This window comes from Sus scrofa, chromosome 1 (assembly GCF_054392235.1).
Source record: "Sus scrofa isolate SSC_HxYL_T2T_F1_AM1 chromosome 1, Sscrofa_HxYL_maternal_Yorkshire_Landrace_v2.0, whole genome shotgun sequence".
Classification (NCBI taxonomy): Eukaryota; Metazoa; Chordata; class Mammalia; order Artiodactyla; family Suidae; genus Sus; species Sus scrofa.
The window spans coordinates 138,542,781-138,570,512 of NC_139383.1; the positions used below are offsets into that span (position 1 = coordinate 138,542,781).

The 27,732-nt window shown below is 50.3% G+C and overlaps 1 protein-coding gene across 11 annotated transcripts in view; it reads left to right on the forward strand.

Moving 5' to 3' along the window:
* PLA2G4D (phospholipase A2 group IVD) overlaps positions 1 to 26,152 on the forward strand; it is a 47,456-nt gene extending 21,304 nt beyond the window's left edge. The window contains exons 1-20 of one of the 11 annotated variants that reach the window (XM_021097313.2): positions 2,563 to 2,704; positions 7,180 to 7,252; positions 7,432 to 7,568; positions 8,348 to 8,479; positions 9,174 to 9,214; positions 9,600 to 9,642; positions 10,970 to 11,054; positions 11,389 to 11,525; positions 12,443 to 12,553; positions 12,662 to 12,699; positions 12,860 to 12,995; positions 13,267 to 13,403; positions 14,904 to 15,126; positions 21,724 to 21,841; positions 22,131 to 22,268; positions 22,508 to 22,615; positions 22,738 to 22,914; positions 23,175 to 23,341; positions 24,005 to 24,191; positions 25,206 to 26,152. In XM_021097313.2, the coding sequence (XP_020952972.2) occupies positions 2,660 to 2,704; positions 7,180 to 7,252; positions 7,432 to 7,568; positions 8,348 to 8,479; positions 9,174 to 9,214; positions 9,600 to 9,642; positions 10,970 to 11,054; positions 11,389 to 11,525; positions 12,443 to 12,553; positions 12,662 to 12,699; positions 12,860 to 12,995; positions 13,267 to 13,403; positions 14,904 to 15,126; positions 21,724 to 21,841; positions 22,131 to 22,268; positions 22,508 to 22,615; positions 22,738 to 22,914; positions 23,175 to 23,341; positions 24,005 to 24,191; positions 25,206 to 25,432 (2,460 nt within the window). In that variant the 5' untranslated portion in view covers positions 2,563 to 2,659 and the 3' untranslated portion in view covers positions 25,433 to 26,152. Of the gene's footprint in view, positions 1 to 2,562; positions 2,705 to 7,179; positions 7,253 to 7,431; positions 7,569 to 8,347; positions 8,953 to 9,047; positions 9,215 to 9,599; positions 9,643 to 10,047; positions 10,308 to 10,969; positions 11,055 to 11,388; positions 11,526 to 12,442; positions 12,554 to 12,661; positions 12,700 to 12,859; positions 12,996 to 13,266; positions 13,404 to 14,903; positions 15,127 to 21,723; positions 21,842 to 22,130; positions 22,269 to 22,507; positions 22,616 to 22,737; positions 22,915 to 23,174; positions 23,342 to 24,004; positions 24,192 to 25,205 lie in introns of those variants that run through there. The other 10 variants (XM_084973824.1, XM_084973828.1, XM_084973831.1 and 7 more) reach the window with 10 other exon arrangements.
* The last annotated feature ends 1,580 nt before the right edge of the window (positions 26,153 to 27,732 follow it).

A 27,732-nucleotide genomic window follows, 5' to 3' on the forward strand; every position in this document is an offset into this window, starting at 1 on the left:
GTTGCAGTGGCTCTGGTGTAGGCCGGTAGCTACAGCTCCAATTTGATCCCTAGCCTGGGAACCTCCATATGCCGCGGGAAGCCGCCCTCGAAAAGGCAAAAAGACAATTAAAAAAAAAAAAAAAAAAAGACAAAAAACACAATAGGTCGAGGCACTCTGTGCTTTGGATGAAGGGGTTCTATCTAACCCTAGATAGTTAGATGCTTGCCTCAGGAAGAATTCCAGTGACCCCAGTTTCTTGCATCTCCCATACTCGGAAAAGGACTAAAATCATTACCATGAGATATCTGTTCTTTGTAATTAGCAGTAATCTTTCACCAAGATGTATGCTTGATTACATGTATTTCCCAGCCCAAAAATTCATGTATGTATGGGTTCCTCCCCCACTTCTTTGGAGCAGTTTATTCAGAGCTACTAAGCAACTCTCTTAGGCTATAGAGTTATAACTCTCCTGGGCTATAGAGTTCAGTAAGACCTTGGATAAAACGAACTCATAATTCTCAGGTTGTGCATTCTTCTTTGAATCAATTGACATCCTTAATAATTCTGTATGTTGATTAAATGTTGAATTGGTAATGCTATTGGGTTAAATGAAGTGGTTTATTAAAATTCATTTTGCTTGTATCTTGTTACTTTTTAAAATGTGGCTTCTGGAAAATTTAGTATGACGTATGTAGGCCACATGAAATTCTTACTGGACAGTGCCACTCTAGACGCTTTTCCAGAAGCATTCACATGCATGAATATCCATATAGTTTTGTATATAATTTCAGGAACTGGGGGAAAGACCCTGAATCCCATCCATGGGCCTTAGCCCTAAATTAAGAATCTCTGAATGAGGAATCTCATGGTTTTCTTCAGGTGCAGCCATTACCACACCATCACTGCACAGATGGGGAAACAGCACCGTGCTCCCCTCCTCGTCCAGCCAGCTCAGCCCAGGGGCCTTGTCCTCCAGGGCTGTGGGGATCTGGCACCAGGGATCACTTGGAGAGTGAAGTTGCAGTTCTGCCCCTCTAGTCTCCGCGAGTATTTCCAGATCCTGCATCAGTTCAGGAAGATGTGAATTCAGTTCCCAGGGAGGTGTATTTCCTCAGACTCCTGTGGTCCCAGGATTGCTCTGGGACTGGCCACCAAAGACCGGGGCTGTCCTGGTGGGTGGGCTCCAGGCTGGGCTGAGTCCAGTCTGGGGAGAGGGCAGGGCTTTCAGTCCAGAGAGCATAATCCTGGGTTCTGCCCCTCACCAGCTGGTGACTTTGTGCACTGCTTCATCTATGACCCGCTTTGGAATGAATTGTTTTTTGTCATTTTCTACATTTTACCTTACTTTTTCATGAGATTTTATACCCATTTTGAAGTTTTTTTGTTTTTTGTTTTTTTTTTTTTTCATTTGGCTGCACTCCTGTCATGCAGAAGTTCCCAGGCCAGTGATTGAACCTGTGCTACAGCTGTAAGCGGTGCCACAGTAGTGGCAGTGTTGGATCTTTAATCTGCTGAGCCTCCAGGGAACTCCCATTTTTCACTTTTTCATAGACCATTACTAATTTTCTCTTCTAGCTCTTTCTGTAATAATACATTTTAGATCCATTTGGAGTAAGTTACCATTAATTCAGTTTCACTTGCCCCTGGGAGTTCCTGTTGTGGCTCAGTGGAAATAAATCCGACTTGTATCCATGAGGTTGCGGCTCAGTGGGTCAGGGATCCTGGGTTGCCATGAGCTGTGGTGTAGGTCGCAGATGCGGCTCGGATCCAGCATTGCTGTGGCTGTGGTGGAGGCTGGCAGCTGTAGCTCCGATTCAACCCATAGCCTGGGAACTTCCATATGCCACCGGTGCGGCCCTTAAAAAAGAAAAAAAAAAAAAAAAAGCAGTTTCACTTGCTTCATACAACAAATTACTATTGTTCAATTATGTAATGACAGTAAGATGACTGAATTCAGGGCATTTCAAGAGAACCCTTCATATTGTGCATACTGAATAGTTTAAATGGATGACTTCACAAAGCTTTTTTCTATAATATTCATAAGACTTTCCCGACTGGTCTCTTAACCTTTATTACAAAGCTTGCCATTCAATTTTACCAGAAGTCCTCTAAACTCCTAGAACCAGCTATACGGAAGGGGTGAGAGGCCCAGAACCAGAGTACAGAGTCTCTGTAGCTCAGTCTCCAGAGTCTGCTTAGTGCCCGCCCGTGGGACAGCCCTATTGTCACCCCAGAGCTCCTGGCCTCCTGTCTGCTCTCAGGTGCTCACCTCTCCTTCCCCAGGGCTGGGCTGCAGGGGTTTTCTAGCTTGGCCCCCAGCCTGTCTTCTGCCCTCAGCCTCAGGGGAGCCAGCTTGCTGCCACTATTCCTGGACCTGCCCCCGACCCCTCTCTGCTGTCCTGACACCACAGCTCTGGAAGGGATGCTCCACCTGCAAGCCCTGGAGCCCTGCCAGAGGTATCTGGAGATGCTGGTTGACTCAGCTTCTGGGGGAAGAGAAGATGCTGGGCTGAGGGAGTGACCTGGAGGTGGGGCCCAGGCTCTTTATAGGATCGTGGCTCCTCCGAGGCTGGCAGGTTCACAGTCGGTCTCATCCCAGTGGAGTCGTCACTGCCAGGCATCCAGAGAGCTGACATCTTGGCAGGAGCTGGGCCTGGAGTGGAGCCAAAGGGTTGGCATGGAGAGACTGAAGCCTAGGGGACCACCAGGCCATCCTCACCAGGTAACAGTGTCACCAAGCCTGTGAGCCTCATATGGGGTAGGGCTGGGGGCCAGGGTGCACTCCAAGAAGCTCGACAGAGCTGAAACCAAGGTGATGCTGGTCTCTGGGAAGGGCCTGGGTCCAAGACTGGGGTCTCTGCCCAGGCAGAGGCTGAGGGTAGGAGGCAGAAGAGAAGGTGAGGGAATCCGTTCTTAGGGATGGGGGTGGGAGGGACAGACGATTAGCATCCATAGAAGCCAGGGCCGGGGAGACCAGTCCTCACCTTGAACAACTAGGCAGCAGCCCCCTTAGAGCCCCTCTCTCTCCTCCCATAAGGCTCACTCACCACGTCAGAGAACACAGTGGCTGCATGTCACAGAAGGAGACCCCACCAGCCCCACAGCCCACCGCTGCAGGCAGTGGGCTTCCTGGAACTGGCTGGAGTCCAGGAACCACCCTGTGTGTCTTGGGAGCTCTGACAATCCAACTCCTCATCCACCTCAAATAATTTGCAGGGCCCAAGAGCTAGGGGGATGCAACCAGGCCAAAGAGGCCTACAAGCTGCTCACCCTCACCCCTGGCAGGTGCTTCCCCTTTGTCCATAGTTTTCATCCTCACCAGGCCAGAAGGACTGACTCTTCAGTTCTCCCCTTCTGCCCCAGTGGCCACAAAGTGGGTCAACCTCACTGTCGTGAGGCATTTGCCTTCTTCACAGACTGGCCAGACTCCTGGATCTTGGCCCTGAGACTTAACCCACAGTTGGAGTTGGGTCTCCTTATGCAGTTTCATCCTAGTGCTCCTGGAGAAGACTTGCTTGTGGCAGGCCAGGCACCAGGGATTCCTGGGGAAGACAGATGGGACCACTCCATCACAGGACACCTGCTGTCCCTGCATGTGGCCTGAGGTCTGGAGGACCCTCCCCAAGGCAGATGTCAGTGTGAACGCCCTGATGGGTGTGGGAAGAAACCCAAGGCTGCAAGAGAGGGATGACAGAGGGGCTGGACAGCCCTGGCTCCATCTGCTGTTCCTGTCAGGAGTCTGAGTTTTCCGAAGTGCCTCCTTTCCTCCTCGTCTCCTCAGAAAAGGCTGGGCATCCTTCTCCTCCCACCCTCTGCCTGCTCTGGGCCCAGCCCAGACTGAAGCTCAAGGTTCAGTGGTCCTGGGAGCCCGATTTTGCCCATACACCAGCGAAGCCTCTTGCCTGATGGTTCCAGCTGAGTCCCTGAGAGCTTCAAGTCAGCTCCCGGGGCAGGCAAGCCTCAGAAGCGGCCTCACCCCTCCTTCCTGCTGGTACAGGGAACTGGAGACTGCCTTGGCAGCAGGAGCTTGGCTGGCAGGGCAGGCCGGGCATTCAGAACTAGGTCTGGGAAGTGCCACCTGCATTGTCTGAGAGCATCAGCTCAGCCTGACCCAGAAGGTGCAGGGCCCAAGGCTGTGGCCGTAGCTTCCACCGGTTGATATCTCAACTTCCTCGCTTTGCTCCACGGTGGGTCACTGAATCCCGGTAGAGGGAAAAGGCAGCCCATGCATTTTCCTCTTTCGGCGAAGACTTCATGGTCATAGTTCCTCTGAGGACTGCAGCCCCCTCAAGCTTCCTTGGGTCACATCCCTCGTGATGGGCAGGGGCCAGCACTGAGTCATGGAGGAGAGGCCTTGCAAGGGGCGGGGGCGGGGTTTGCTGGGACTCTCAGCAGAGAGGTGCTTCCAGGATCCTGTAGGAAAACCGACTGGTGGGGGGCGCTGCTGGGGAGCCCCTCCATGGGCATCTGGGGCAGTCGTGATGAAGGCAGCATTTCAGGTGGGAGGGTCTTTCCACAGGGAGGGTGAGTCCCAGAGCCCTCAGGAGAAAAGAATCCTATCAGTTAACATGTTAGTTGGCTCAATCATCATATCTGTCTAAAACAAATCTCTGATATTCTAAGGTCTAGTTACTCATAGGGCAGAGGGGGAAAGGGCTTTTACAAAGAAGCAAAGTCCCAGGAAGGCAGAACCACACAGGGGTGGGAGCTCTGGCCTTGAAGACCTGGGTTTGAATCCTAACAATATCACTTACTAACTCTGGGAACTAGAGCAAGTCCACCTTGCTGAGGCTCAATTCTCTCATCTATAAAATGGGTGGAAATGAAAGAACTATCTTGCAAGAGTGTGGAAGATAAATCAAGTTCAAATATGTAATAAGCTTAGTACAGCATCCAGAAACACAAGTGCTTCATAATTAGTAACAAGAGCAATTATCTAGAAACTGCTTACTTTTTGCTAAGCATTCTACAGGCATTCACACATTCAGCCTCAGAACACTGGGTTGGGTTGGTCCTATTCTTTGTCCCACTGCAATGGGAAAACAGAGGCACCGAGAAGTTTAGTGACTTGTCCAGGGTCACACAGCAAGGAAGCAGAGAATCAGGGTTTAGATCCAGACAACCCGGTGGGGAGCCTGGCTTCGTCCTTTCCGTGCTTTCGCCCCAGCAATGGCCAGTCACTGTAATGATGTCACAGCCCATCCTCTGGGTGCTCTGTGTTGGTGGCGGTCTTGCAGGTGAGGAGAATGGGGCTTCAGCCTAGAAAAAGTGTCCTCCAGGGAATGGTGGGCTTTCTGTGGGTGAGAGGCTCTCAGTGATCAGAGGGGGAAAGGGGCACCTAACTGGGCATGGTGCTGGCTGGAAAGTGAGCAACAGGGACTCGATTCTCAATAGCCCCAAGTGACTTTAGAGCAGCCCACCGGCCCTGGCCCTGAGGAGGGAGGGACTGCGCCGCCTCTGCCTTCCCCCCTGGCTCAGAGTGGGCATTGAAGCACGTCTCCTCACAGGAACCCAGGTCCTAGCCAGCACCGTCTCTGCGGTGGGTGGTGATGGAATCTGGGTGCTGGGAGGAACAGAGGCAGGTGTCTATAATGTCACTGAGTCCCCGTGACCTACAACTTCTGGCTTAAGGCCTATAGAGTTAAAATGTTGCTGCGTCACTGGCATTAATCCTCATGAAGAGAGAAACAAGTCTGCCTTGCTGGGACAGTCACGTGTCAGCCAGGGAGCTGACAAGGATGACAAAGATACTCAGCAGGAAACCACAGGACAGGGATGACACAGGGACCCAGGGAGAGGGGTGGGGGTGGGGGTATAAGCCTGACTGGCTTTGCCTTGGCCCACTGTTCTTTAAGCTCCCCTGTGGGGGCATAGAGAGCCGGTCCTGGACACTGGGCCAGCCCCTGGCACGCGGTCCCTGTGCAGAGGAGAGACGGGTTCCCGGTGAGAGGCGAGACTTTCGGGAATAAGACTGGTCATGGGAGGGTGCAGAGTGGGAAAGAGCTTTGGTTTCATTACAGCGCTGTCTCCCAACCATGCAATGTTGAACATCCACCATGCGAGCGTGGTGCTGCCTGTGTCTCAGGCAAGAGGACTTTATTATAAGAAATGTGAGCAGGGTACCCAGAAGAAGCTACCCAGTGGGGCCTCAGGGAGAACAGAAACCCACCCAAGGGCTCCCTGGACCCCAGCAGTGCCAAGGGCCTCAGCAGTAGGGGTTTGAGGGTACCCCTACCCCAGGGCCCTATCCCCGCAAGACTCAGCCTCACCCCCACCTGCCCTCTGCTTTTCCTCCTGCCACCAACTCCGCTAGTCTTCTTGGCCTCTTCCAGCTTCTGCTCACTGTTTCTTCATTCTTCCTGGGCTTGTCTGTGGGCTGACATGCCCTCGCCAGCATCTTTATACTTTCAACACCTGCTCAGCTGATGCTCTCTCTCTCTCTCTCTCTCTTTTTTTATTTATTTATTTTTTTTTAGGGCTGCACCCACAGCATATGGAGGTTCCTAGGCTAGGGGTTGAATTGAAGCTGCAGCTGCCAACCTACACCTCAGCCACAGGAACGCAGGATCCATGCCTTGTCTGCTACCTGCGGCACAGCTTGGGGCAAGGCCGGATCCTCAACATACTGAACAAGGCCAGGGATTGAACTCAAATCCTTGTGGATACTAGTCGGGTTCATAACCTGCTGAGCCACAACGGGAACACCAACAGCCTGATGCCCTTGAGGTTCTAATGCACACCCAGTAGGGGTGTGTACCTGAGGCTAGCATGGGGCACTGGGCTCCCCAGGGCTCAGCCTCCTGGATTCACATGTCTGCTTCCGGTCCAGAGGTCTGGGGGGACGCTGGGCAGTGGGGTCACATGCTTCACCCCAGGCCCACCCTCCCTGGGAGCTCTGGGGGTGGTTGACCCCAAACTGACATGTCCAAGGTGGTGGCCATTCCTTGGTCCTCTGCTTCCCGCTTTCTCCACCACTACACTGTCCCTGAAGGGAGGGGGTCCCAAGGTTCCACCCTCTACATGGCCTGCCATTCCCTGACTGCGGTGGCCCGAGACCATGCCCCATGGACAGAAGTGGGCAACGGCCACCTGGCCCCAGAACACCTGCAGCATCAGCAAGCAGCTCAGGAGAAGCCTCGGCACCAGTGGGTGGGGCTCTTGAGCAGGATGACTGGATGGTCTGCTCTTTTTCTCCAGGGGGAGGCCTCTACCTGCTGGCGGCTCACTGTGAGGATCCTGGAGGCGCGGGGCCTGGGCTGGGCTGACCTGTGTGAGTAACTATGTCCTGGGCTCCTGGGGTATAGGGACGACCAGGTCCTGTGGGAAAGGCCCAGACAAGTGCCTTGGGGCTGGGCTGGCCTGGGCTGCCCACAGAGGCTGTGGGGCCTTGGGAGGCACCTGGCAAGGCTCTTTTTTCTTTCGTTCTTTTTTTCCCCTTGATGTTGGCAGTGAGCGAGGCAGACCCCTATGTGACCCTTCAGCTGCCAACCGCAGCTGGAACAAAGTTTAAGACCAAAACAGTCACCAACTGCAGTCATCCTGTATGGAACGAGACCTTCACTTTCCTGATCCAGAGTCAGGTCAAGGTAAAGGCCAGGCCACCCACCAAGGACAGGTTGTCCCCTACACACAGAGGAGGGAGAGTTCTTGGGGTAGAACACACCGTCCTCCTGGGCTCAGGCAGAGAAACTGGGTAGGGGGTGTCTTTGTGCCTCAGCTTAGATGTACGGGAAAATATATGAGCCCACTAGCTGCTGTGGCCCGAGCTTCAGCAAGACTCTGGGCCTCCCTAAGCCCCTCAGTGCAGCGGCAGCAGTGAGAGTCCCTTCTAACTGGGTTGTGGGGAGGTTACATGACACAATGTACGAAGACTCCCAGTACCTATGGAGCCCCAGCAAAGCAGGTGAGCAGCTAGTGGCAGGAAGGGTGGGGGAACGCTTTGAAACAATTTTATTCTTTATAAAAACAAAAATTAGCAGGGGGATTTTTTTTTTCCCTTAGTGTCTTTATCCATGGGATATGGAAGTTCCTGGGCCAGGGATTGAATCCAAGCCACAGCTGTGACCTACACTACAGCTGCAGCAACACCAGATCTTTTAACCCACTGCACTGGGCTGGGGATCAAATCTGCACCTCTGCAGTGAACCGAGCCACTGCGGCTGGATTCTTAACCCACTGCACCACAGCGGGAACTCCAGACATTCCTTTCGACTGCTTTTAGGCTTCACCATTACTTTTACTTTGAATTACAAGGTGTGGAGGCACAGTACTCCCTTCCGACCCTGGGGATTACGTGAGGATTCAACAGGTGTGAGCCAGAGCTATGAGTTAATAATGTGCTAAGTTGCGGCTCTTGGGTCCCTAGAATGTTCTGGAACTGAGTATCTACGACGAGGACCCAGTCACGGAGGATGACGCTTGCTTCAAGGTTCTCTATGACATCTCGGAAGTCCTCCCTGGCACGCTGCTGCGGAAGACGTTCTCCCAGCATCCCCAGGTGGGTGGGGGGCTCCACCGGCCCCACCTCGCAGCTCCAGGCTGAGGAAGTTGCCCAGTTTCTCCCAGCTGTTAGGACGCTGCCGCGTTGAACTCATTTGCAGAAAGCCGGAAGCCCCGCCCAGAGATATTTACCTTTGGATAGGAGAGGAGGCTTGACTGTTACCGGCTGAATCACCTAATGGGGGAGGAAGGTTTGGGGTGATGGAAAACTTCCTCCATCACAAGACACGGCTGAGGGTGACCAACCCTTTGGGTGGGGGCGGGTTCATCACTCCTGCGCACCGCTTCTGACCCAACCCCCACCCGCCCAGGGCCTGGGTGATGAAGATCTCCACTCTCCAGGAGGCGGCCCCCAGGGGGGCGGGGAGGACCTGAGTTTTGAGATCTGTAGCCCCCACCTTCTGGAGGAAGACGGAAAGGGCCTCGGGCATCTTCAAGCTTCTTTGCCTTGTGTTCTCTCCTTCCTCTTCGGCATTGCCGGGCAGGACAGCTGCTCTCCGCTAGCTGCGGGGAACTGGGGCAGGGGGCCCAGCTTTCCCTAAGACTCCATTTCCTCATCTGTACAGTGGCAAGGGTTGTAACACCGGGCCTCTTAGAGGCTGCTTGAGAGGATGAGATAACGCACGTAAAGGAGATGTGTCAACTCTCAAGACACATGTGTATGTTGACAGCTTGCTCATCTTTGATTTCAGAGAGGGGAGGAGCTGGACGTGGAATTCCTCATGGAGAAAACGTGAGTAATGCGGCACAGCCCAGGGAGGTCTCAGGACCCAGGCTTTTCTCAGGGAAATGTCTTTGACCCAGGTCTTCCCATCAGTCTGTCCAGCTGAGATTTTCTGTCCTGCATCTCCTACCCCTGCCATTTGGGGTGGGAAGACCCCCTAAGAGTAATGAGTAGAGGAAGGCTGGTGTTTTCTCCGCCCTACTCGCTATCTCTCCTCACCTTTCACGCACCAGAAGCATCTCCCACACCTGAATCACATCCAAGACTTAGAGAACACTCAGGGTCACTCAGAGAAGCCCCACCTGGGGGCAGCCCCAGCCAGAAGGGGGCATGTTTGTGCAGGAAGCCTTTGCCTTTGCAAGGCTGGACTCTGGATGGTTTGATTTTTTTCCAGGTCAGACTGCCCGGAAACCCTCATCACCAACAACGTGCTTGTGGTAACCACTTCTCCAGGCCTGTGAGGGGGAGCTGAGGGGGGCCCTAGAATGGACACTGGGTAGGGGGATGGGGCGTGGCTGCCTTGGAGGGGTGGGCTGGAAGATACAAGAAAAGGACAGGGCTTTGTGGTAAGGCCACCTGGCCTCACTAAAGTGGTCGCCTGGGACAGCAGTCTGGGGCTGGAGGGCTTGGAGGGGCCTGGGACTAAAGGGAACTTGCAGAGGTGGGTGTTAGGATTCTGCCAAGAGGCGTTCTGGGCCGTGGCAGGATGACTGAGGGAGTGTTGGGCAAATTCTAGGCACTTCCTGATGGTGTTAAGTCCATGTGTGCTGAATTCACAGTTCTTAGCCTTGAAGGTGGTGAGGAGGGCACGCAGGCCAGGCCAGGTTCAGGTTCTTAATATTAAGGTAACGAGCCTCAGAGGGAGTTTGCAGCGTGCTGTGCCTCCAACCTGGCAGCTTTGAGATGGAGCCAGGAGTCCATCAGCTCTTCCTCAGGACAGTGGACAGTCATGGTCAGCTCTCCTAAACCGTAGGATGCTCCTGAAGCTGCAATGGACAGGCATGGGGGGAGTTGAGCGACAATTAGATACTTTCTACTCAAAGTAAGGCTCCCAGCCAGCACAACAGGCATGACTGTAGAGCAAGGCCAGGCCCTGCATGAGGTGAGTAAGGCAGTCAGAGCTCAGAATGGAAGCAGGCACCCACCCTCAGGGACATACGAATGCCTGTTTGATGGGCTAGTATTACCTTTTCAAAAACACCTTCAAACCTCCACACCTGTGGCAGCTGCCTTTTCTCTGAGATGATGGAAACCAGTGGCTGGGTGATGAACTCAGCAGTTCTGGGGGAGAAGGTCATTAGCAAGAGCTGAGAGGGCAGCAGGCGCACGTCACAGAGAGAATGCGGCAGGCTCACTTGGCAAGTTGGCTGCGTGGAGGACAGTCAGGAGATAGACCAGTTGTGAAAATGTTAAGGGTTTCTCTGACCCTCTCCATCATCCTGGGACCCGAGGTTCACATAAACTGGGAGCAGTTGTAGCAGAATGCATCCTCCAGCTTGAGGATGATACAGAGGAAAGAACAGAGTCTGAGGGCCGGTTGGGGGATGGGGTGCTGGGCCCTCAGAGAGACCAGAGAGGCTCTGCTCCAGGATACATGGCGTCGCAGTTGCAGTGGATCACAGGTGGGGTGAGGCGTTTCTGTGTCTAGTCTCACTCTGGACCCCACCTCTGGCTCTGTGCATGGTGGTGGATCTGGGACGGTGAGGCTGAGAGGACCTCAGTTTCCCCCACAGAGCCCCCTGTCTAACAAATGGTCTGCCCCAGGCCCGAGAGCTGTCACGCCTGGATGTCCGTCTAGACGCCATGGGGAGCACAGCCATGGCTACAGGAGAGATCTGCTCAGAACAAGGTCTGGTTTCTGCCTGGAATGTTGGGGAGAGCAAGGGGTGGCTTGGAACCTGTAGAGCAGGAGGTGAGCCACAGGGCAGAGCTCCCTCTTCCTCCTTGCCCACTCAGCACATGTGCAAAGGGTCTCCTCTGGGCAGGCGAGTCCCCTGGGCCTGGGGGAGGGCACAGGAGGTGGGAGTCCCATGGGGATTGTGGGTGAGTCCTTCCCACAGTGCTGTTGCCAAGGTCTAGTCACCTGGTCTCCCCATGTCTGGGCAGTACCTCCGGTTTCCTGGATCCTAGCTGGGGTTCCAGGCTCTTGGTCCCCTTTGCTGACTTGCCCACTCTTTCCCTAGATCAGGACAAACTGGAGCTGGAGCTGGTGCTGAAAGGGTCGTATGAGGACACGCAGACATCTGTCCTAGGCACAGCCTCAGCCTTCTGTTTCCACTACATGGCAGCCCAAGAGGCAGAGCTGAGTGGGTGCCTAAGGGTGGGTCAGCTGCCACAGATCTCTGCCTGGCCTTCCCTCTCCCAAGGCCAGGCCCCTGTAGCCTTGTCAGCCTCCCCCAATTAGGTAGCACACCCTTGGCAGACAGGGCTGGTCACTGGGGGCCTAGGGTGGGTGGTCTTGCGGGGGGAGGGGCCAGGCTGCTATGCCATGTCAGTCTTTGTTGGAACCTTACAAGGGCTCCTCCAGTAATGCTCTTAGAATAAATCCCATGTCCATGTCTGTAGGCCCCACATTACCTGGCCCCTGCCCACCTCTGCTGCCTTATTTTCTTCTGTGCTTCCCTTGTTCGTGCTGCTCGAGCCATGTTTGTCGCTTCTTGTTTTTCCAACACACCAAGTGCTCTCCTTGTCCTCCTGTGGTTCCTTCCCAGGCCACTGGCTCCTCTTCCTTCCCTTCTACTTCCTATTTCAGATCTCAGCTCCAGTGGCACCTGTTCAGAGGCCCTCCTTGACACCTCCATCTTAAATAGGCCCCCACATACCACCTTCGCTTACTCTCATATCACATCGCACTGCCTACTTCCTTGATGGTATCTACTAACACCAGTTCATTACCTGTTTCTTTATAAATTCATGCACACAATTCAGTCAGAACAATAAATAAATAAAAGTTAGCAATTAATATGCTAAATAAATATAAGATACTATTTTTTATTAAAGTATAATTGATTTACAACACTGTCAGTTTCAGGTACATAGCAAAGTTAGTCAGCTATTATGTTTGTCATTATTAGCAATGGTAACTATTGTACTTACAACCACTGTCAATATTGTACATTTTTTGTATTATCAGGGAGGGCCTGTGTCTGTCCAGATCACTGTCTAGATACTCAGTAAGGATTGGTCAAGTGAGTGCATGAACGAATGAATGAATGAATGAATGAATTTTCCCTCCAGAGCTCTAAAAGCAATGGCTGGAACTCAAGCAACTCAGCTGAGCACCTCACTGTGGCCCTGAGGGCCTTGGCCCTGGGGAAGGAAGTGACCGTTGATGTTCCTGCTACAAATGTAAGTGGCCTCAGCTGGATGGGAGGTCCCAGTGAGAAGAGAGATGGAGGAGCCCAAGGCCCCCAGGGTCTAGGGCATTCTGAGTGGGGTCTCTTGCTTTGATTTCAGGCCCCAGGAGTGAAGCTGCACCTCAAGGCTGAGAGCTGGTAAGGGACATTCCTATCCGAGGGGGACAGGGGTAGTCACCAGGCAGGGGTGGATATGGAGACGGTGATCCGTGGGATTGGGATTAGGGAGTTTATTTGGCAGTTATTGTGGGCTTGGCCAGCCAGTGCATCCTGACCCTTGGATCCTCCACTGCCACAGCCCTAAGGAGCTGGTCGTGCGTCTGGGCTTCGATCTGTGTGCAGAAGAGAAAGCCTTCCTGAGCAGGAGGAAGCAGGTGGTGGCCAAGGCCCTGAAGCAGGTCCTGCAGCTGGATGGTGACCTGCAGGAAGATGAGGTTTGTGGGGCAGGAGGATATAGGTGCAGATACATTGCAGTGGCCTTATTCCAGACCCTGGGGAGTGGGCATGTGGGGGAAGATATAGGGTGTGGGGAAGCCTCTTTGGGGATCTGTTCAAGTCAAAGAGCTGTCACTGTCTGGGGAGGAGTTGGGTGCTGGCTCTAACCCTGACTCCTACAGGCCCTGACCAGGAGGTGCCTTCCCTGGAGGCAGGAGGCAGCTCTACCCCTGTCCGTGTTAAGCCAACCTGTGTCTCTGTGCAATCCAGATACCCGTTGTGGGCATCATGGCCACAGGAGGGGGTGCCCGAGCCATGACCTCTCTCTACGGCCACCTGTTGGCCCTGCAGAAGCTGGGCCTCCTGGATTGTGTGACCTACTTCAGTGGCATCTCGGGCTCTACATGGTGAGGACCCTGGGGACTGGAAGAGCAGAGATGATCAGGCCGCAGGTAGGGGGTGGAATGGACATGAGAGGAACCTTCTCTATGGGGAAGACAAGTGGGTATGGGCAGTGTGGTCTGATGGATGCCAAGTGGCTTTCTCAAAAGGGAGGAAACAGACCCAAAGTCCTGCCATACTACTGAAGAGGTGGAAGACAGCTGATCTAGAAGGAGCTGGATTTGAGTTTCTGCAACACCACTTACCGGCTCGGTGACTTTGAACAACTTATTTTATCTGATTCTCAGCTGACTTATCTCCAAAATGGGGGTAATAATAGTACCTACTCCATAGACTGCAGTGGGACAGCCCAAGTAAAACACTTAACATATGTGACACATACTAGGAGCTCCAAGCTGGTAGCTCTTTTTTTTTTAATGGTTGTTACTGCATATAATCCTCACTATGCTCTCCAGGGTGGTCTTTCTTATTTTAATGTTATTATTTTTTTCTTTTTTCTTTTTCTTTTTTTAGGGCCATACCTGTGGCATATGGAAGTTCCCAGGCTAGAGGTTAAATTGGAGCTGCAGTTCACGGCCTATACCACAGCCACAGCCACATCAGATCTGAGCCACATCATGACCTACGCTGCAGCTTGCGATGACACCAGATCCTTAATCCACTGAGTGAGGCCAGGGATCAAAACAAGCATCCTCATGGATACTAGCTGAGTTCTTAACCTGCTGAACCACAATGGGAACTCCTGTTTCTCTTAATGACCCTATAGTATAGATGAGGAAATTGAGGTCAGGAGATGCTATTTTACCTAAAGACACCATTGTCTCCCTCCACCCGACCCTGCCTATGATGAGGTCGGATTTTCTACTCTTGGAGGTTCATTCCTTTGTGTCTTACTGAAATGTGACTTTAGGGAGTTCTCATTGTGGCTCAGTGGGTTACAAACCCGACTATTATCCATGAAAATGCAGGTTCAATCCCTGGCCTCTCTCAGTTGGTTAAGGATCTGGAGTTGCCGTGAGCTGTGGTGTAAGCCACAGATGTGGCTCAGATCCCACATTGCTGTGGCTGTGGTGTAGGCCAGCAGCTGTAGCTCCAATTCAACGCCTAGCCTGGGAACTTCCATATGCTTCAGGTGTGGCCCTAAAAAGACAAATAAATAAATAAATGCACAATGAATATTGAAAACAGTTTGAGAAAAACATAAACTTACATTAACTTTTATGTTGATTACATGCTGAAATGGTAATTTTTGGTTATTGAATCAAATGAAATATATTGTTAAAATTAATTTTTTTGGATCTCTTTTTCAAAATGTGATTATCACATTCTATTTATTTTGGACAATGCTGATCAAGAAGATGAGAAAGCCCCAAGAAATTTTCCAGATAGGCGTGGCCTTGGTGGCAGGGGCCACCTGTTGGGAGAAGTGAGAGGGTGTGACATAGAGTTGCAACAACCCGTGCTGGGCCTTGGCCTCCAACTGTAATGTTCCTTTGTTCTCTCAGGACAATGGCCCATCTGTACGGGGACCCTGAGTGGTCACAGAAGGACCTCAAGGAACCCATCAGACATACCCGGGAGCACCTGACCAAGAGCAAGCTGGAGGCCTTCTCTCCAGAGCGCCTGGCAAGTTATCTTCAGGAGCTAGAGCAGCGGGCTGAGCAGGGCCAGCCCACAACCTTTGTGGACCTGTGGGGTCTGGTGCTGGAGTTCATGCTACACGGTCAGGTAGGGCTCCTGCATGTGCGAGGTGGAACATGGGTGCACGGGCAGGGCTGGGGCAGCATTGCAGCTACTTGACACACGTGTGCATTTTCTGCTGGATAGAAGAGGCCAGTGGTTAAAAGATGTGGAAACCACCATGCTGCAGTGTCTGTCCAACTTTGGGATGCCAGCTTTTTGGGCCAGGTTATTCTTCAATTAATTGCCATGAAGCAGATATTTCTGGATCTCCCAAGAGCTAGGGACCAGTCAGTGCCAAAGTCAGTTAAGCATTGTTTTTGGAGCCAGTGAGATTTTTTTTTTTTTTCTGTCTCTTTGCCCTTTCTAAGGCTGCTTCCTTGGCATATGGAGATTCCCAGGCTAGGGGTCCAATTAAAACTGTAGGCTCCGGCCTACGCCAGAGCCATAGCAACACAGGATCTGAGCCGTGTCTGCAGCCTACACCACAGCTCACGGCAACACTGGATCCATAATCCACTTAGCAAGGCCAGGGATCGAACTCACTACCTCATGGTTCCTAGTCAGATTCGTTAACCACTGCACCATGATGGGAACTCCACCAGTGAGATTTTTGAAACAGCTTTTATTTATTTATTTTAAATTTTTTATTGAAGTATAGTTGATTTACTACGTTGTGTTAATTTCTGCTGTACAGCAGATGTGTGTATATATATACACACACATACTCTTTTTTTAGTATTCTTTTCCATTATGGCTTATAATAGGACATTGAATGTAGTTTTTTCTGCTATGCAGTAGGATCTTGATTATCCCCTCCACATGCAATAGCTTAGAGCTGCTAACCACAACCTCCCACTCAGAACAGCTTTTATTTTATTTATGCGTAATATAAAATGTATTCTTCAACTTCATGGTAGCATTAAAAGCACAGACTATGGGAGTTCCTGTTGTAGCTCAGTGGGTTAAGAACCCGACACAGTGTCACTGAGGAAGTGGGTTTGATCCCTGGCCTCACTCAGTGGGTTAAGGATCCAGCGTTGCCACAAGCTGTGCCATAGGTCATGGGTGAGGCTTGGATCCTGCATGACTGTGGCTGTGGTGTAGGCCGGCAGCTGCAGCTCAGTTTCGATCCCTAGCCTGGGAACTTCCACATGCTGCAGGTGCAGCCCTAAAAAGAAAAAAAATCTGGGGCCAGAATTCCTAGATTCAAATTCCAGTGCCTCTGGCTAGCTATGTGTCCTTAGACAAGTTATTTAACCTCTCTAAGCCTCAGTTTTCTCATCTCTACAATGAGAATGAGAATAGTACTTACCGTATAGGGTTGTTTTGAGCACTCAGTGCTGACTTGGAATAGAGTAAGCGTTAAACATTAGCTATTCTATTTCTTTTTTATTATCCTAACATTATTAAGACAAAACTGAGCATACACAATGTTTATACTTTTTTTTTTATTTTTTTTATTTTTTTTGCTTTTTAGGACCACACTCTCGGCATATGGAGGTTCCCAGGCTAGGGGTCAAACTGGAGCTACAGCTGCCAGCCTACACCACAGCCACAGCAATGGAAGATGCGAGCCATGTCTGCGACCTACACCATAGCTCACGGCAATGTTGGATCCTTAACCTGCTGAGTGAGGCCAGGGATTGAACCTGCAACCTCATGGTTCCTAGTCAGATTTTTTTCCTCTGCACCATGTTGGGAACTTCTATACATTGCTTCTATAAGGAAAGCTTAGTATGTTAACTGCTGAGTCTTGCATTAACTAATAAAATTAATAAGGATTTTTTCCCCCACATTGTTGTTTAACCAATATAGTTATCTGAACAAAGTTTCTTTTAAAACATTTGAAACATCTGAAACACAAAAGGTTTGTTTATTTATTTATTTATTTATTTATTTTGGTTGCCCCATGACATATGGAGTTCCCAGGCCAGAGATCAGATCCAAGCCACAGTTTCGACCTAAGATGCAGCTAGGTAACGCTGGATACTTTAAGCCACTGGGGATCACACCTGGATCCTAGCACTGAAGAGATGCTGCTGATTCCATTGCGCCCCAGCAGAAACTGCTCAAATTCTTTTCAGTTTTTCTATTCATCTTTTAAATATCTTGTAGGAATTCATTATGAATTCAGGATAATAATCCTTTCTCTGTTCTAGTAGACTTTGATGCATACTTTGAATATAATCCATGTCATTTTTTTCTTTGTGGTCTGTACTTTTAGAGTTCCTTGAGAAATCTTTCCCTCCCCGAAAGTTAAAAAATTCCTTTCTATATATTCTTATACAAGTTTTAAAGATTTCTTTTTCAATTAGGGCTTTAAGCCACCCAGAATTTAGTTTATTAAGTTAGCAGGAATTCAGTTTTATTTTGTTTTTTCATATGGATAGCAGACTTCTCCAACATCACTTATTGATTTTTTTCTCCACTGATTAGGATTATTACTCTGGTCATGTGTCAACATGTGTCAGCATGAATATATAATAAATCATACATGCACAGGACTTTTCCTAAGCTCTCTATTCCTTTCTAATGGGGCTCATTCTCTGTCTCCGAGCTAATACTGCACTGGCTTAGTTACTTAGTTATATCTCAGTATCTGACTGGGCAGATTTTACCCCCATCTGCCACTTTGGGTCTCAGAATTACCCTGGCTACCTTTGGTCCTTTGCCCTTCTATATATGTAATAGAATCAGCTAGTCAAGTTTCATGATAAATCTTGTTGGGATTTTTATTGAAATGGCATTGAATTTATAAAACCAGCATCATTACTTGAAATGTTTTTATTAATATATCCTATGTATCTTTGGAGCTACTGTTCATGTTCAGTTTTGAGGGTGCTGTGTTGTATTAACTCACTTTTCAGCTTGGCGGCAACAATTTGTTGCTATTAAGTGACGGAAGCTTGTTTTATTTTTAATTTTCTTGTGTGTGTTTTTGTCTTTTTCTAGGGCCGCTCCCACGGCATATGGAGGTTCCCAGGCTAGGGGTCGAATCAGAGCTGTAGCGCTGGCCTACACCAGAGCCATAGCAACGCGGGATCCGAGCCGCGTCTGCAACCTCACCACAGCGCACGGCAACGCCAGATCCTTAACCCACTGAGCAAGGCCAGGAATCAAACCCGCAATCTCATGGTTCCTAGTTGGATTTGTTAACCACTGAGTCACACGGAAATTCCGGAAGCTTGTTTTAACAGTTCACTTTATGAGGTTCTAGAAAATGCAGTTTGATCTTAGGCTATAAAGAAGACATATTTAATTACCATTTGATCCTCCAGTAACGACTTAATGCATGGTTTTATGTACACAGTTTATAGCCATTTTAAAAAGACAATTAGTTTTTAAAAATTAATTCACAAGAATAAAAATCCTTGTATTATTGAACAATGTAATCTTAAAAATGAGCACCTATGTGGTTTTAAAAATTTTGTCCCAACATGAAAGCTTTTCATATACTATTTCTTTTTTTTAAGGTCAGTATGCTTTACCTCTTAAAACTCACATTCATTATATACTTCTAGAAATAATTCTTTATTCAGCAAATTTAGTGTTGATTGCAAATTTAAGTTTTTAGATAAAACTAAGTATTTACTAACTCTATACTATACTGGTCTACAGTATCAAAAGTTGTTTTAAATTATCAGAAAATATAACTCCATACATAACAAATCACAATTCCACTAAGTATTATTAAAGAAATACTATACCCTGAAACTTTGCTCAGAACAACTTAATTAGTCTACATATGTTTATAATATTGCTTCAGCTTTTGCAAAAACCCACTTGTAAAATACACCTATTATAGGCAGCACTTCTCAAATAACTCTCTGGAATTTTTCCCTTTTTTTTTTTTTTTTTTTTTTGCTTTTTAGGGCCACACCCATGGCATATGGAGGTTTCCTAGGCTAGGGGTCCAGTTGGAGCTACAGATGCCGACCTACACCACAGCCACAGCAATGCCAGATCCGAGCCTCATCTCTGACCTACACCATAGCTCAGGTCAACACTGTATCCCTAACCCACTGAGCGAGGCCAGGGATCGATCGAACCTGTGTCCTCATGGATACTAGTCAGGTTTGTAACCCACTGAGTCACAGCAGAAACTCTATCTCCTTGGAACTTTTGTCATTACTCTCTTGCTGGCAAGCACTAAATAGCTTAGAAACTGCTCATCATTCCTCAAGGAGAAACACAGTTTTTCTCTATCTTTTCCTGAGTTAAGAAGGTCTTACATATTTATCTTCAACTCTGGACAAAAGTTTTGGAGATGCTTTAGTCCCACCCTGGACAAGGTCTAGATCACCAGCGTTAACACATCCCCAGCACTGCACCCAGCTTCCGCAATCCCCACATGCCAGCAGAGTGGCCTTCTGCAGGGTTGGGCACCCTCATTTGGAAATGGGGGACTAGAGATCCAGAGGCCTCCACCACTTACTGGTGAGCTATTAAAAGGGAAAGGACTACCAGGTACTGTTCGAGTAGATAGAGGGATGTGCTGACCCTGTTCCCAACCTTTCCTAGGGCAGAAATTGCATCTGTAGTAGGAAAGCAGGCAAATGAGAAGACTTTGAGAAGGGCAATCACAGATATTCATCAAGCCCCCTCCCTCCTCAACACACATACCTATTCATACCTTTAACGTACTTAACATAGCAGGCTAGGGATCACATCTGCACCTCTACAGTGACCCAAGCCACTGCAATTGGAGTCTTAATCCACTGGGCCACAATGGAACCCTACCTGGGGAGATTTTATTTTATTTTATTTATTTATTTTATTTTATTTTCTGTCTTTTTAGGGTCATACCCACAGCATAAGGAAGTTCCTAGGCTAAGGGTCAAATCGGAGTTGCAGCTGCCGGCCTACAACTACCACAGCCACAGTAACGCCAGATCTGAGCCACATCTGCAATCTATGCTGCAGCTTGTGGAAATGCCAGGTCCTTAATCCACTGATCGAGGCTAGGGATTGAACCCACATCCTCATGGATACTAGTCAGGTTCTTTTTTTTTTTTTTTTTTTGTATTTTAGCTATTTCTTGGACCGCTCCCGCGGCATATGGAGGTTCCCAGGCTAGGGGTTGAATCGGAGCTGTAGCCACCGGCCTACGCCAGAGCCACAGCAACGCGGGATCCGAGCAGCGTCTGCAAACTACACCACAGCTCACGGCAACACCAGATCGTTAACCCACTGAGCAAGGGCAGGGACCGAACCCTCAACCTCATGGTTCCTAGTCGGATTCGTTAACCACTGCGCCACGATGGGAACTCCACTAGTCAGGTTCTTAACCCACTGAGTCACAACAGGTACTCCCACTTGGGGAGACTTTTATTTATTTATTTTTGTCTTTTCAGGGCCGCACCCACGGAATATGGAGGTTCCCAGGCTAGGGGTCTAATTGGAACTGTAGCCGCCGGCCTACACCACAGCCACAGCAACTCGGGATCTGAGCCGAAGCTGCGACCTATACCACAGCTCACAGCAATGCCGAATCCTTAACCCACTGAGTGAGGCCAGGGATGGAACTCAAAACCTCACAGTTCCTAGTCGGATTCATTTCCGCTGAGCCACAATGGGACCTCTGGGGAGACTTTTAAAGAGGCAAGTTCCTAAGTGGCATCTGCTGATTTTCAGAAGACACTTAGTAATCTGTATATTTAACACACTCTAAGCAGGTCTAATGATAAAGGCTGATATGGTGGGGTGGGAAGCCCCTAGGTCTAGCTGCTGATTGAGGTGCCTTCCAGCTCAGACAACCTAAGAGAGAGGTGGCATGTTTGTGGTACATGTACTGTTCTGTGAAAAACAGTCAAGGGCCTGTGGCAGCAGGATCCTTTTCAGGTAGGGCTCCAGGGTGCCACCACCATTAACCTTCCTGATGCTTGAGATGAACCCTTTTTGCATCTCTGGTTTGGGATAGAAGGAAGCCTCTCTGTTCCCCTAGAACTTGGCGAGGCTCTTTGGAGGCGCCCCTAAAAGGCAAGCCACAGTCTTTGCCATCAAAATGGGGCTTGGAGTTCTTTGGGAGAGAAGACTAGAAACAGAAGGCAGGAATAAACAGTGGAGTATAACTTCATGCTGTGCAAAGCAGGAAAGGAGGAGATGAGGGGAGGGGAGGATTTTAGGAAAGTGCTTGGGAGGGGCTGAAACTTGAACGGCATCAAGGTGAACTTAGAAGAGACAGCCCAGCCCCTAGCAAAACTTACAGTGTACACTGAAGGGGTTTCCTGAGTCCTTTCTGGAATGCACTTGTGCATGTGTATGTATATTTGTGTCTTTGCATCAGGGTCCATGTCCCCTCCATCTTTCAGCCCATAAACGTGGGCCACTGGAACCACAGGACGCAGGGGTGGGTTTCACTGCTGACACCGTGGTCCTCGTGGATGGCACCCTCTGCAGATAGGGCACAACCTGCATGGCTCTACATGGCGATCCCGCGTATGGGGCTGGTCGGAACTTGGGGGGCGGGTGCAGAAAGTAAATGTGCATACCCACCCGGGCCACCCAGATCCCAGTGGGCCAGCTGCCTCTCCACCCCCTCCTCCCAGCCCATGCACCCACCCTGCCTCCAGGGTGCTCCCAACCTCACTTCGGCCCTGATGCTTGAGGTGAACCCTATTTGCAACTCTGTCCCCACCCCAGGTGATGGATCAGAAGTTATCGGGACAGAGAGCTGCGCTGGAGCGGGGCCAGAACCCGCTACCCCTCTATTTGAGCCTCAATGTCAAAGAACACAATCTGCAGACCCTCGACTTCAAGGGTACAATCCTCAGTCCTGTCCCTCCACCCTCCCCCTGCACACACATGCACGCACTCCTCCTCTGCACCCTGAGCGTCCCCAGAGAATTCACACTGGAAACTCCTACACAGATGGTCAGCCTTCTGGAAGGGTGGTGGTCCTGGGCACTGGGGCTGGTCAGCCCAGGAGTCAGCCGGACAGGGAGGAGGCTGAGGTCTCTGGGTGGGCAGTATCCTTGGCCTTTGTCAGAGCTGGACCCCCCGCCCCAGCCCACCGTCCTCACTCCTGCCTCCCCATCATGCCCGCATAGAGTGGGTCGAGTTCTCCCCTTACGAGGTTGGATTCCTGAAGTATGGAGCCTTTGTCCCTTCTGAGTTCTTCGGGTCCGAGTTCTTCATGGGGCGGCTGATGAAGAGGATCCCTGAGTCTCGGGTCTGCTTTCTGGAAGGTGAGGAGTGCTCACTCTGAAGGCCCTGGCCAGTCCCAGGCCAGGCCTCTCTGACTGTGACACCTGTACCCAGGTCTGGGCAGAGCCCACCGTGAGGGTGGGGGTGGGCTGTGGGGAAGGGCCATTGCAGGGCAGCCTGCTGCCACTCCCATTTTCCATTTGCACCCAAGGCTGGGAACTGCTGGTTTCCAAGGGATAGGTGGCAAGGGGCTGACTTCTCTTGGGGGTTTGGCCTTCAGGTATTTGGAGTAACATTTTCTCCTTGAACTTGCTGGATGCTTGGTATGACCTCACCAGCTCTGGTGACACCTGGAAGCAGCACATCAAGGACAAGATCAGGAGCTTGGGTAGGAAAGGGAGGCACTGAGGGGAGCCTGGGATGAGGCCACTTCTCCTTCAGAGGGGGTGGGGACAGGGCTAAGTGTTTCCAGGCCCCTCACTGGACCAGTGTCTGTTTCTCTGGGCTCAGAGGAGTCCCCTGCCTCTTCGAGGACCTCCTCATGGCTGCAGCCTGGAACGGCACTGGCCCAGATGTTTAAGGGCTTCCTGACAGACAGACCACTCTACCAGCACAGCTCCAACTTCCTCCGGGGCCTCCAGCTGCACCAGGACTACTGTGCCCAGAAAGATTTCTCCACCTGGGCAGGTAAGTGTCCCCAGGTGACAAGGTTGGGCTTCCGGGTGGAAATGGACCATGACTGGGATGAACAGAGGCTTTGGCAGCAGGGCAGGGGGGTCAGTTTATAGCATCCACATCTGGGGTGTGGCTTGGGGAAGGTCTTGGGGTTACGTGTACATTCAGGGAGTGACACCAGGAGTAAGAAGGGGACATGGAAGCAAAGGCAGCACAGAGGGCGTGACCTATGTTGGGATGGCTGCCCCTAACTATCGCTGCCTCCTCCTCAGACTGCCAGCCAGATTCCTCTCCAAGTCAGCTGACCCCGCAGGAGCCCCAGCTCTGCCTGGTGGATGCCGGCTACTTCCTCAACACCAGCTGTCCCTCCATGTTCCGGCCAGGTCGCAGGCTGGACCTCATCCTCTCCTTCGACTACTCTCTGTCCTCGCCCTTTGAGGTGCCTCTGCTCACCCCACGGGAACCCCAGAGCCTCTGCCCAGCCAGACCACACTCCAGGGGCGAGAAGCAGGGCCAGTGGCTCAGATCTTCTGGGTCCCAAGGGAAGAGAGAGAGAAGTGACAAGCTCTGACCAACAGGCTTCTGCCAGGGTTGGGAAGGGCTGTGGAGGTGCTGGGGCCTTGGGTTCCCTGGAATGGTGGACAGGGAGGAACAGCTGCACATCCTTGCCATGCCCACCCCAAGAGGAACAGCTGCACAGAGGTGGGGGAAAAGCCTGGCCTGTCCACATCCACACCCTCGGGGCACCCTGGGAACTCTGGGGAGCAGGTGGGTAGGGCTTTGAGACAGAAGTGTGTCCCCTACTGAGGTCCTTGAGGCTCTAAGATTGAATAACCCAGAAACAGCAATCCCAGGTAGGAACTGGGGTGTTAGGTCTATACCCCATGAAAGATTTTAGCCAAACAACACTGCTGACCACCGGAGTCCTTTGCTTCCCTCCGTGGTGCAGCGTAGCTTGACTGGGCCACCAGCAGGACAGAACGCGCTTGTCTTGATGCGGAGCAGTCAGTTTGGGCTGGAGCTGTACTCGCGTTTTCTAGAGCACTGACCTGGGATGACCGGGAAATAGCGGGCTCTCTCTGGGGCCCCTTCCTCCTGCCAGGTGCTGCAGCAGATGGAGCTGGACTGCCGGGGCCGGGGGCTGCCGTTCCCCCGTGTGGATCCCAGCCCAGAGGAGCAGCGCCAGCCCAGGGAGTGCCACCTCTTCTTAGACCCTGACTGCCCCGACGCCCCGGCCGTGCTGCACTTCCCGCTGGTCAATGCCTCCTTCAAAGACCACTCAGCCCCTGGTGAGTACCCCACCCACCAGAGGCATCGCCCTGGGCCTGCCCAGTGCCCCTGCAGCCAGCAGAGGGAGGACAGTCTTAAGGGTGATCCCATCAGTTTGGGACAGTACCCTGGCCTCTTGGGGATCCCCACATCCCAGCAGGAGCCCTCTCTTTGCAAAGTCAATGGACTGCTGTTCTTTGTGTCGTGACCCCAGGCTCTTCTGGCCTCCCCTTCCCCCAATGCCCCTTGCTACTCCTGGGCTCTTCTCTCCCACCCTGGGGTTGGGGGGAGGTGGGGGGAGGCGCTGTAGGAATCAAGGCACTGTCACTGTCCAGGTGACCCCTCTCTCTCAGATTCCCCTAAAACTATCTGGGATCACATCTGGCCTCTCTGTCATCCTATCTCAACCCACTCTAGGGTCCTTCCTCAGGGAGCTAGTCCTCTACTCCACAAACCCCCAAATCTGAACTTTCAGCACATTCCTTCTAATCCTCACCTCCCACCCACTGGTCAGACTTTCACCTCCTTTTGATGGGAAAAACTGATTCTGCCATTGTGCATTTTCCTGGCTTTCCAGTTCCCACCATAACTCCAAACCCTCCAGCTTTATTCTAACCCCACTCAGCCCACCTCTTGGAATTCTCTTTCGCTCTCAGCAGAGACTGTTTCTTGCAAAGCAAAAGCTCTTTGGTTTTCAGACTCATGCTTCCATCATGAGTTGTATGAATCTACTCACTAACCTAGTGGCCTTTGTTTTTCTGCTGCTTCCACCTGACCCCCTAAAGGTGAGATAGGTACCTGGGGTGGCCTGAACAGTGGAAGAATTATAATGCTGCAAGGAAATTGTATGTAGCACATGCTTCATATCTCAAAAGAGCATCCTGCTGTCCACAGTTAGAGTTCTGGGCAAAGGACACAGAGGGCTGGGAGGAAAGCAAGGAGCCCCTTCAGTGGAGCTCCAGTTGCGTGGAACAGTTCTGCCAGCTGTGGAGGCCTCCGGACCCTGCGCCTAACCTGCTCCCACCCCTGGTCAGGTGTCCAGCGCAGCCCTGCAGAGCTCCCGGCTGGCCAGGTGGATCTCACGGGGGTCACCTCCCCCTATTCCATATTCAACATGACCTACAAGGAGGAAGATTTCGACCGTCTGCTGCAGCTCAGTGACTACAACATCCGAAACAGCCAAGACACCATCCTGCAGGCTTTAAGGATGGCTCTGAAGCACCGAGCCCCAAGTGATAGGCCTCCAGAAGCACAGACTTGAGACTGCTCGGGGGCCTCTGGACCCTGAGAGTCACACTCTGACCCTCCAGGGGCTGGGGGCTTAACCCCACGGCAGCGGGCACAGCCACAGCGGCCCTCATGGCACTGGAGTTCCTGGGCTCTCCCAGGCCTGGGCTACCTCTGCCGCTGGTCTTACCTCCCTACACCCCCTAGTTCTCCTTCTCCTTCATAGCTGGTTTGAGAGGAGCTGAAAATAAACTCCTCACCAGGCCAGTGCATAGAACAGCTGGTTGGACCAAGCAGTCACAAGTTCTTTTCACGCCTGAACAGGATGGATTTGGGGCACCATCTGGAGGTGCAAGACCAGACTTGCGGATAGGACCAGGAGCGGGGACAGGCAGGGCCGGGATGGTCTACCCTAGAGATTTCAGGTGACAGGAGTCACAGTATGTCCTGACAGGTTCCTCTTACTGCCTCTACTCCTCCTTTTATACTATTTTTATGCAACTTGAGTGATATAAACCACCTACCCCATATCTGTCTAAAGCATACAATTCAATGCATACTTTTTCTATATTTTCAGAGTTGTGAAACCATCACTGTAGTCAATTTGAGAACACTTTCATTAACCCAAAAAGGAACCCCTCACCCTTAACTGTCAACCTCAAACCATCCCTACCGCAGCCCTAGGCAACCACTAATTACTGTTTTTATAGATTTGTCTAATCTAGACACTTGAAGTAAATGGAATCATACAATATGTGGCCTTTTGTGTCTGGCTTCTCTCAGCATAATATTTTCAAGTTTCATCCACTTTGTAGTAGGTGTCAGGACATCTTGTTTTTTATGGCTGTATAATACTCCATTGTGTAGCTCTGCCACACTTTACCTGTTCACGTTGATGGACATTTGGATTGTTTCCACTTTTTTGGTTATTATGAATAATGCTGCTATGAACGTTCATATACGAGGAGTTTCTGTCATGGTTTAGCGAAAATGAATCTGACTAGCATCCATGAGGGACGCAGGTTGGATCCCTGGCCTCACTCAGCCAGTTAAGGATCTGATGTTGCCATGATCTGTAGTGTAGGCCAGCAGCTACATCTCTGATTCAAGCCCTAGCCTGGGAACCTCCATATGTTGTGGGTGTAGCCCTGAAAAGACAAAAAAGTTCATAAATGATTTTTTGTGCAGACAGCATTTTTAACTCTTGCATGTATACCTAAAGGGTAAAATTCTTGGGTCATATGTTAATTTTCTGCTAACCTTTTGAGGAATTGCCAGAATGTTTTCCAAAGTAGCTGTACCATTTTTCATTCCTGTTAGCATCTTATGAGTGTTCCACTTTCTCCATGTCTTGGACAATTCCTACTATTTTCTGTCTTTTTTTTTAATTATAACTGTCCCAGTGGGTGTGAGGTGGTATCTTGCATGTGTGTCCGTAATGTCAAGAATCTTTTCACATACCTTTGGCCTTTTGTATATCTTCTTTAGAGAAATATCTGTTTGGATCTTTTCCCCATGTTAATTGGATTATTTGTCTTTTTGTTGATTTAGAAAAGTTCTTTATATGTTTTCTGACTTGCTGTTTGATTCACAAAGTTTTTCTCCCAGTCTGTGGGTTATCCAGTGGGTTATCCTCTTGCATGTGGATATCAAGTTTTTCTTGTTGATATCCTCTGAAGCACAGAAATTTTTTATTTTGATGATTCCCAGTTTATATTTTCTTTTGCTGCTTGTGCTTTTGGTGTCATATTTAAGAAACCATTGCCTAATCCAAGGTCACGAAGATCTACACATATATTTTCTTCTAGTGGTTTTATAGTTTTAGCTCTTACATGTAGGTCTTTGATCCATTTGAGTTAATATTTGTATGTAATATGAAGTAGGGGTTCAACTTCATTCTTTTGCTTGTGGATATGCAGTTTTTCCAGCACCATTTGTTGAAAGAAAAGGCTGTTCTTTCCCCATTGAATTTTCTTGACACCTTCATTGAAAATCAATTATCTGTAAATGTGAGCGTATGTTTCTAGACTCTGATTCTATTTCATTGCTCTATTTGTTTATTCTCATGCTGATATCACAGTGTCTTGATTACTGTAGCTTTGTAGTAAGTTGAAATCAGGAAGTGTGACCCCCTCCAACTTAATTTTTTCCTTTTCAAGATTGTATTGGCTATTCAGGGTCCCTTGAATTTCGATGTGATTATTAGGATTATCTTGTCTCTTTGTGCGAAGGATATCACTAGGATTTTGATGGGGATTGAATTGAATCTGTAAATGAATTGGGGGGTATTTCCATCTTAACTTTGTCTTAAACAATTCATGAATATGTGATGTT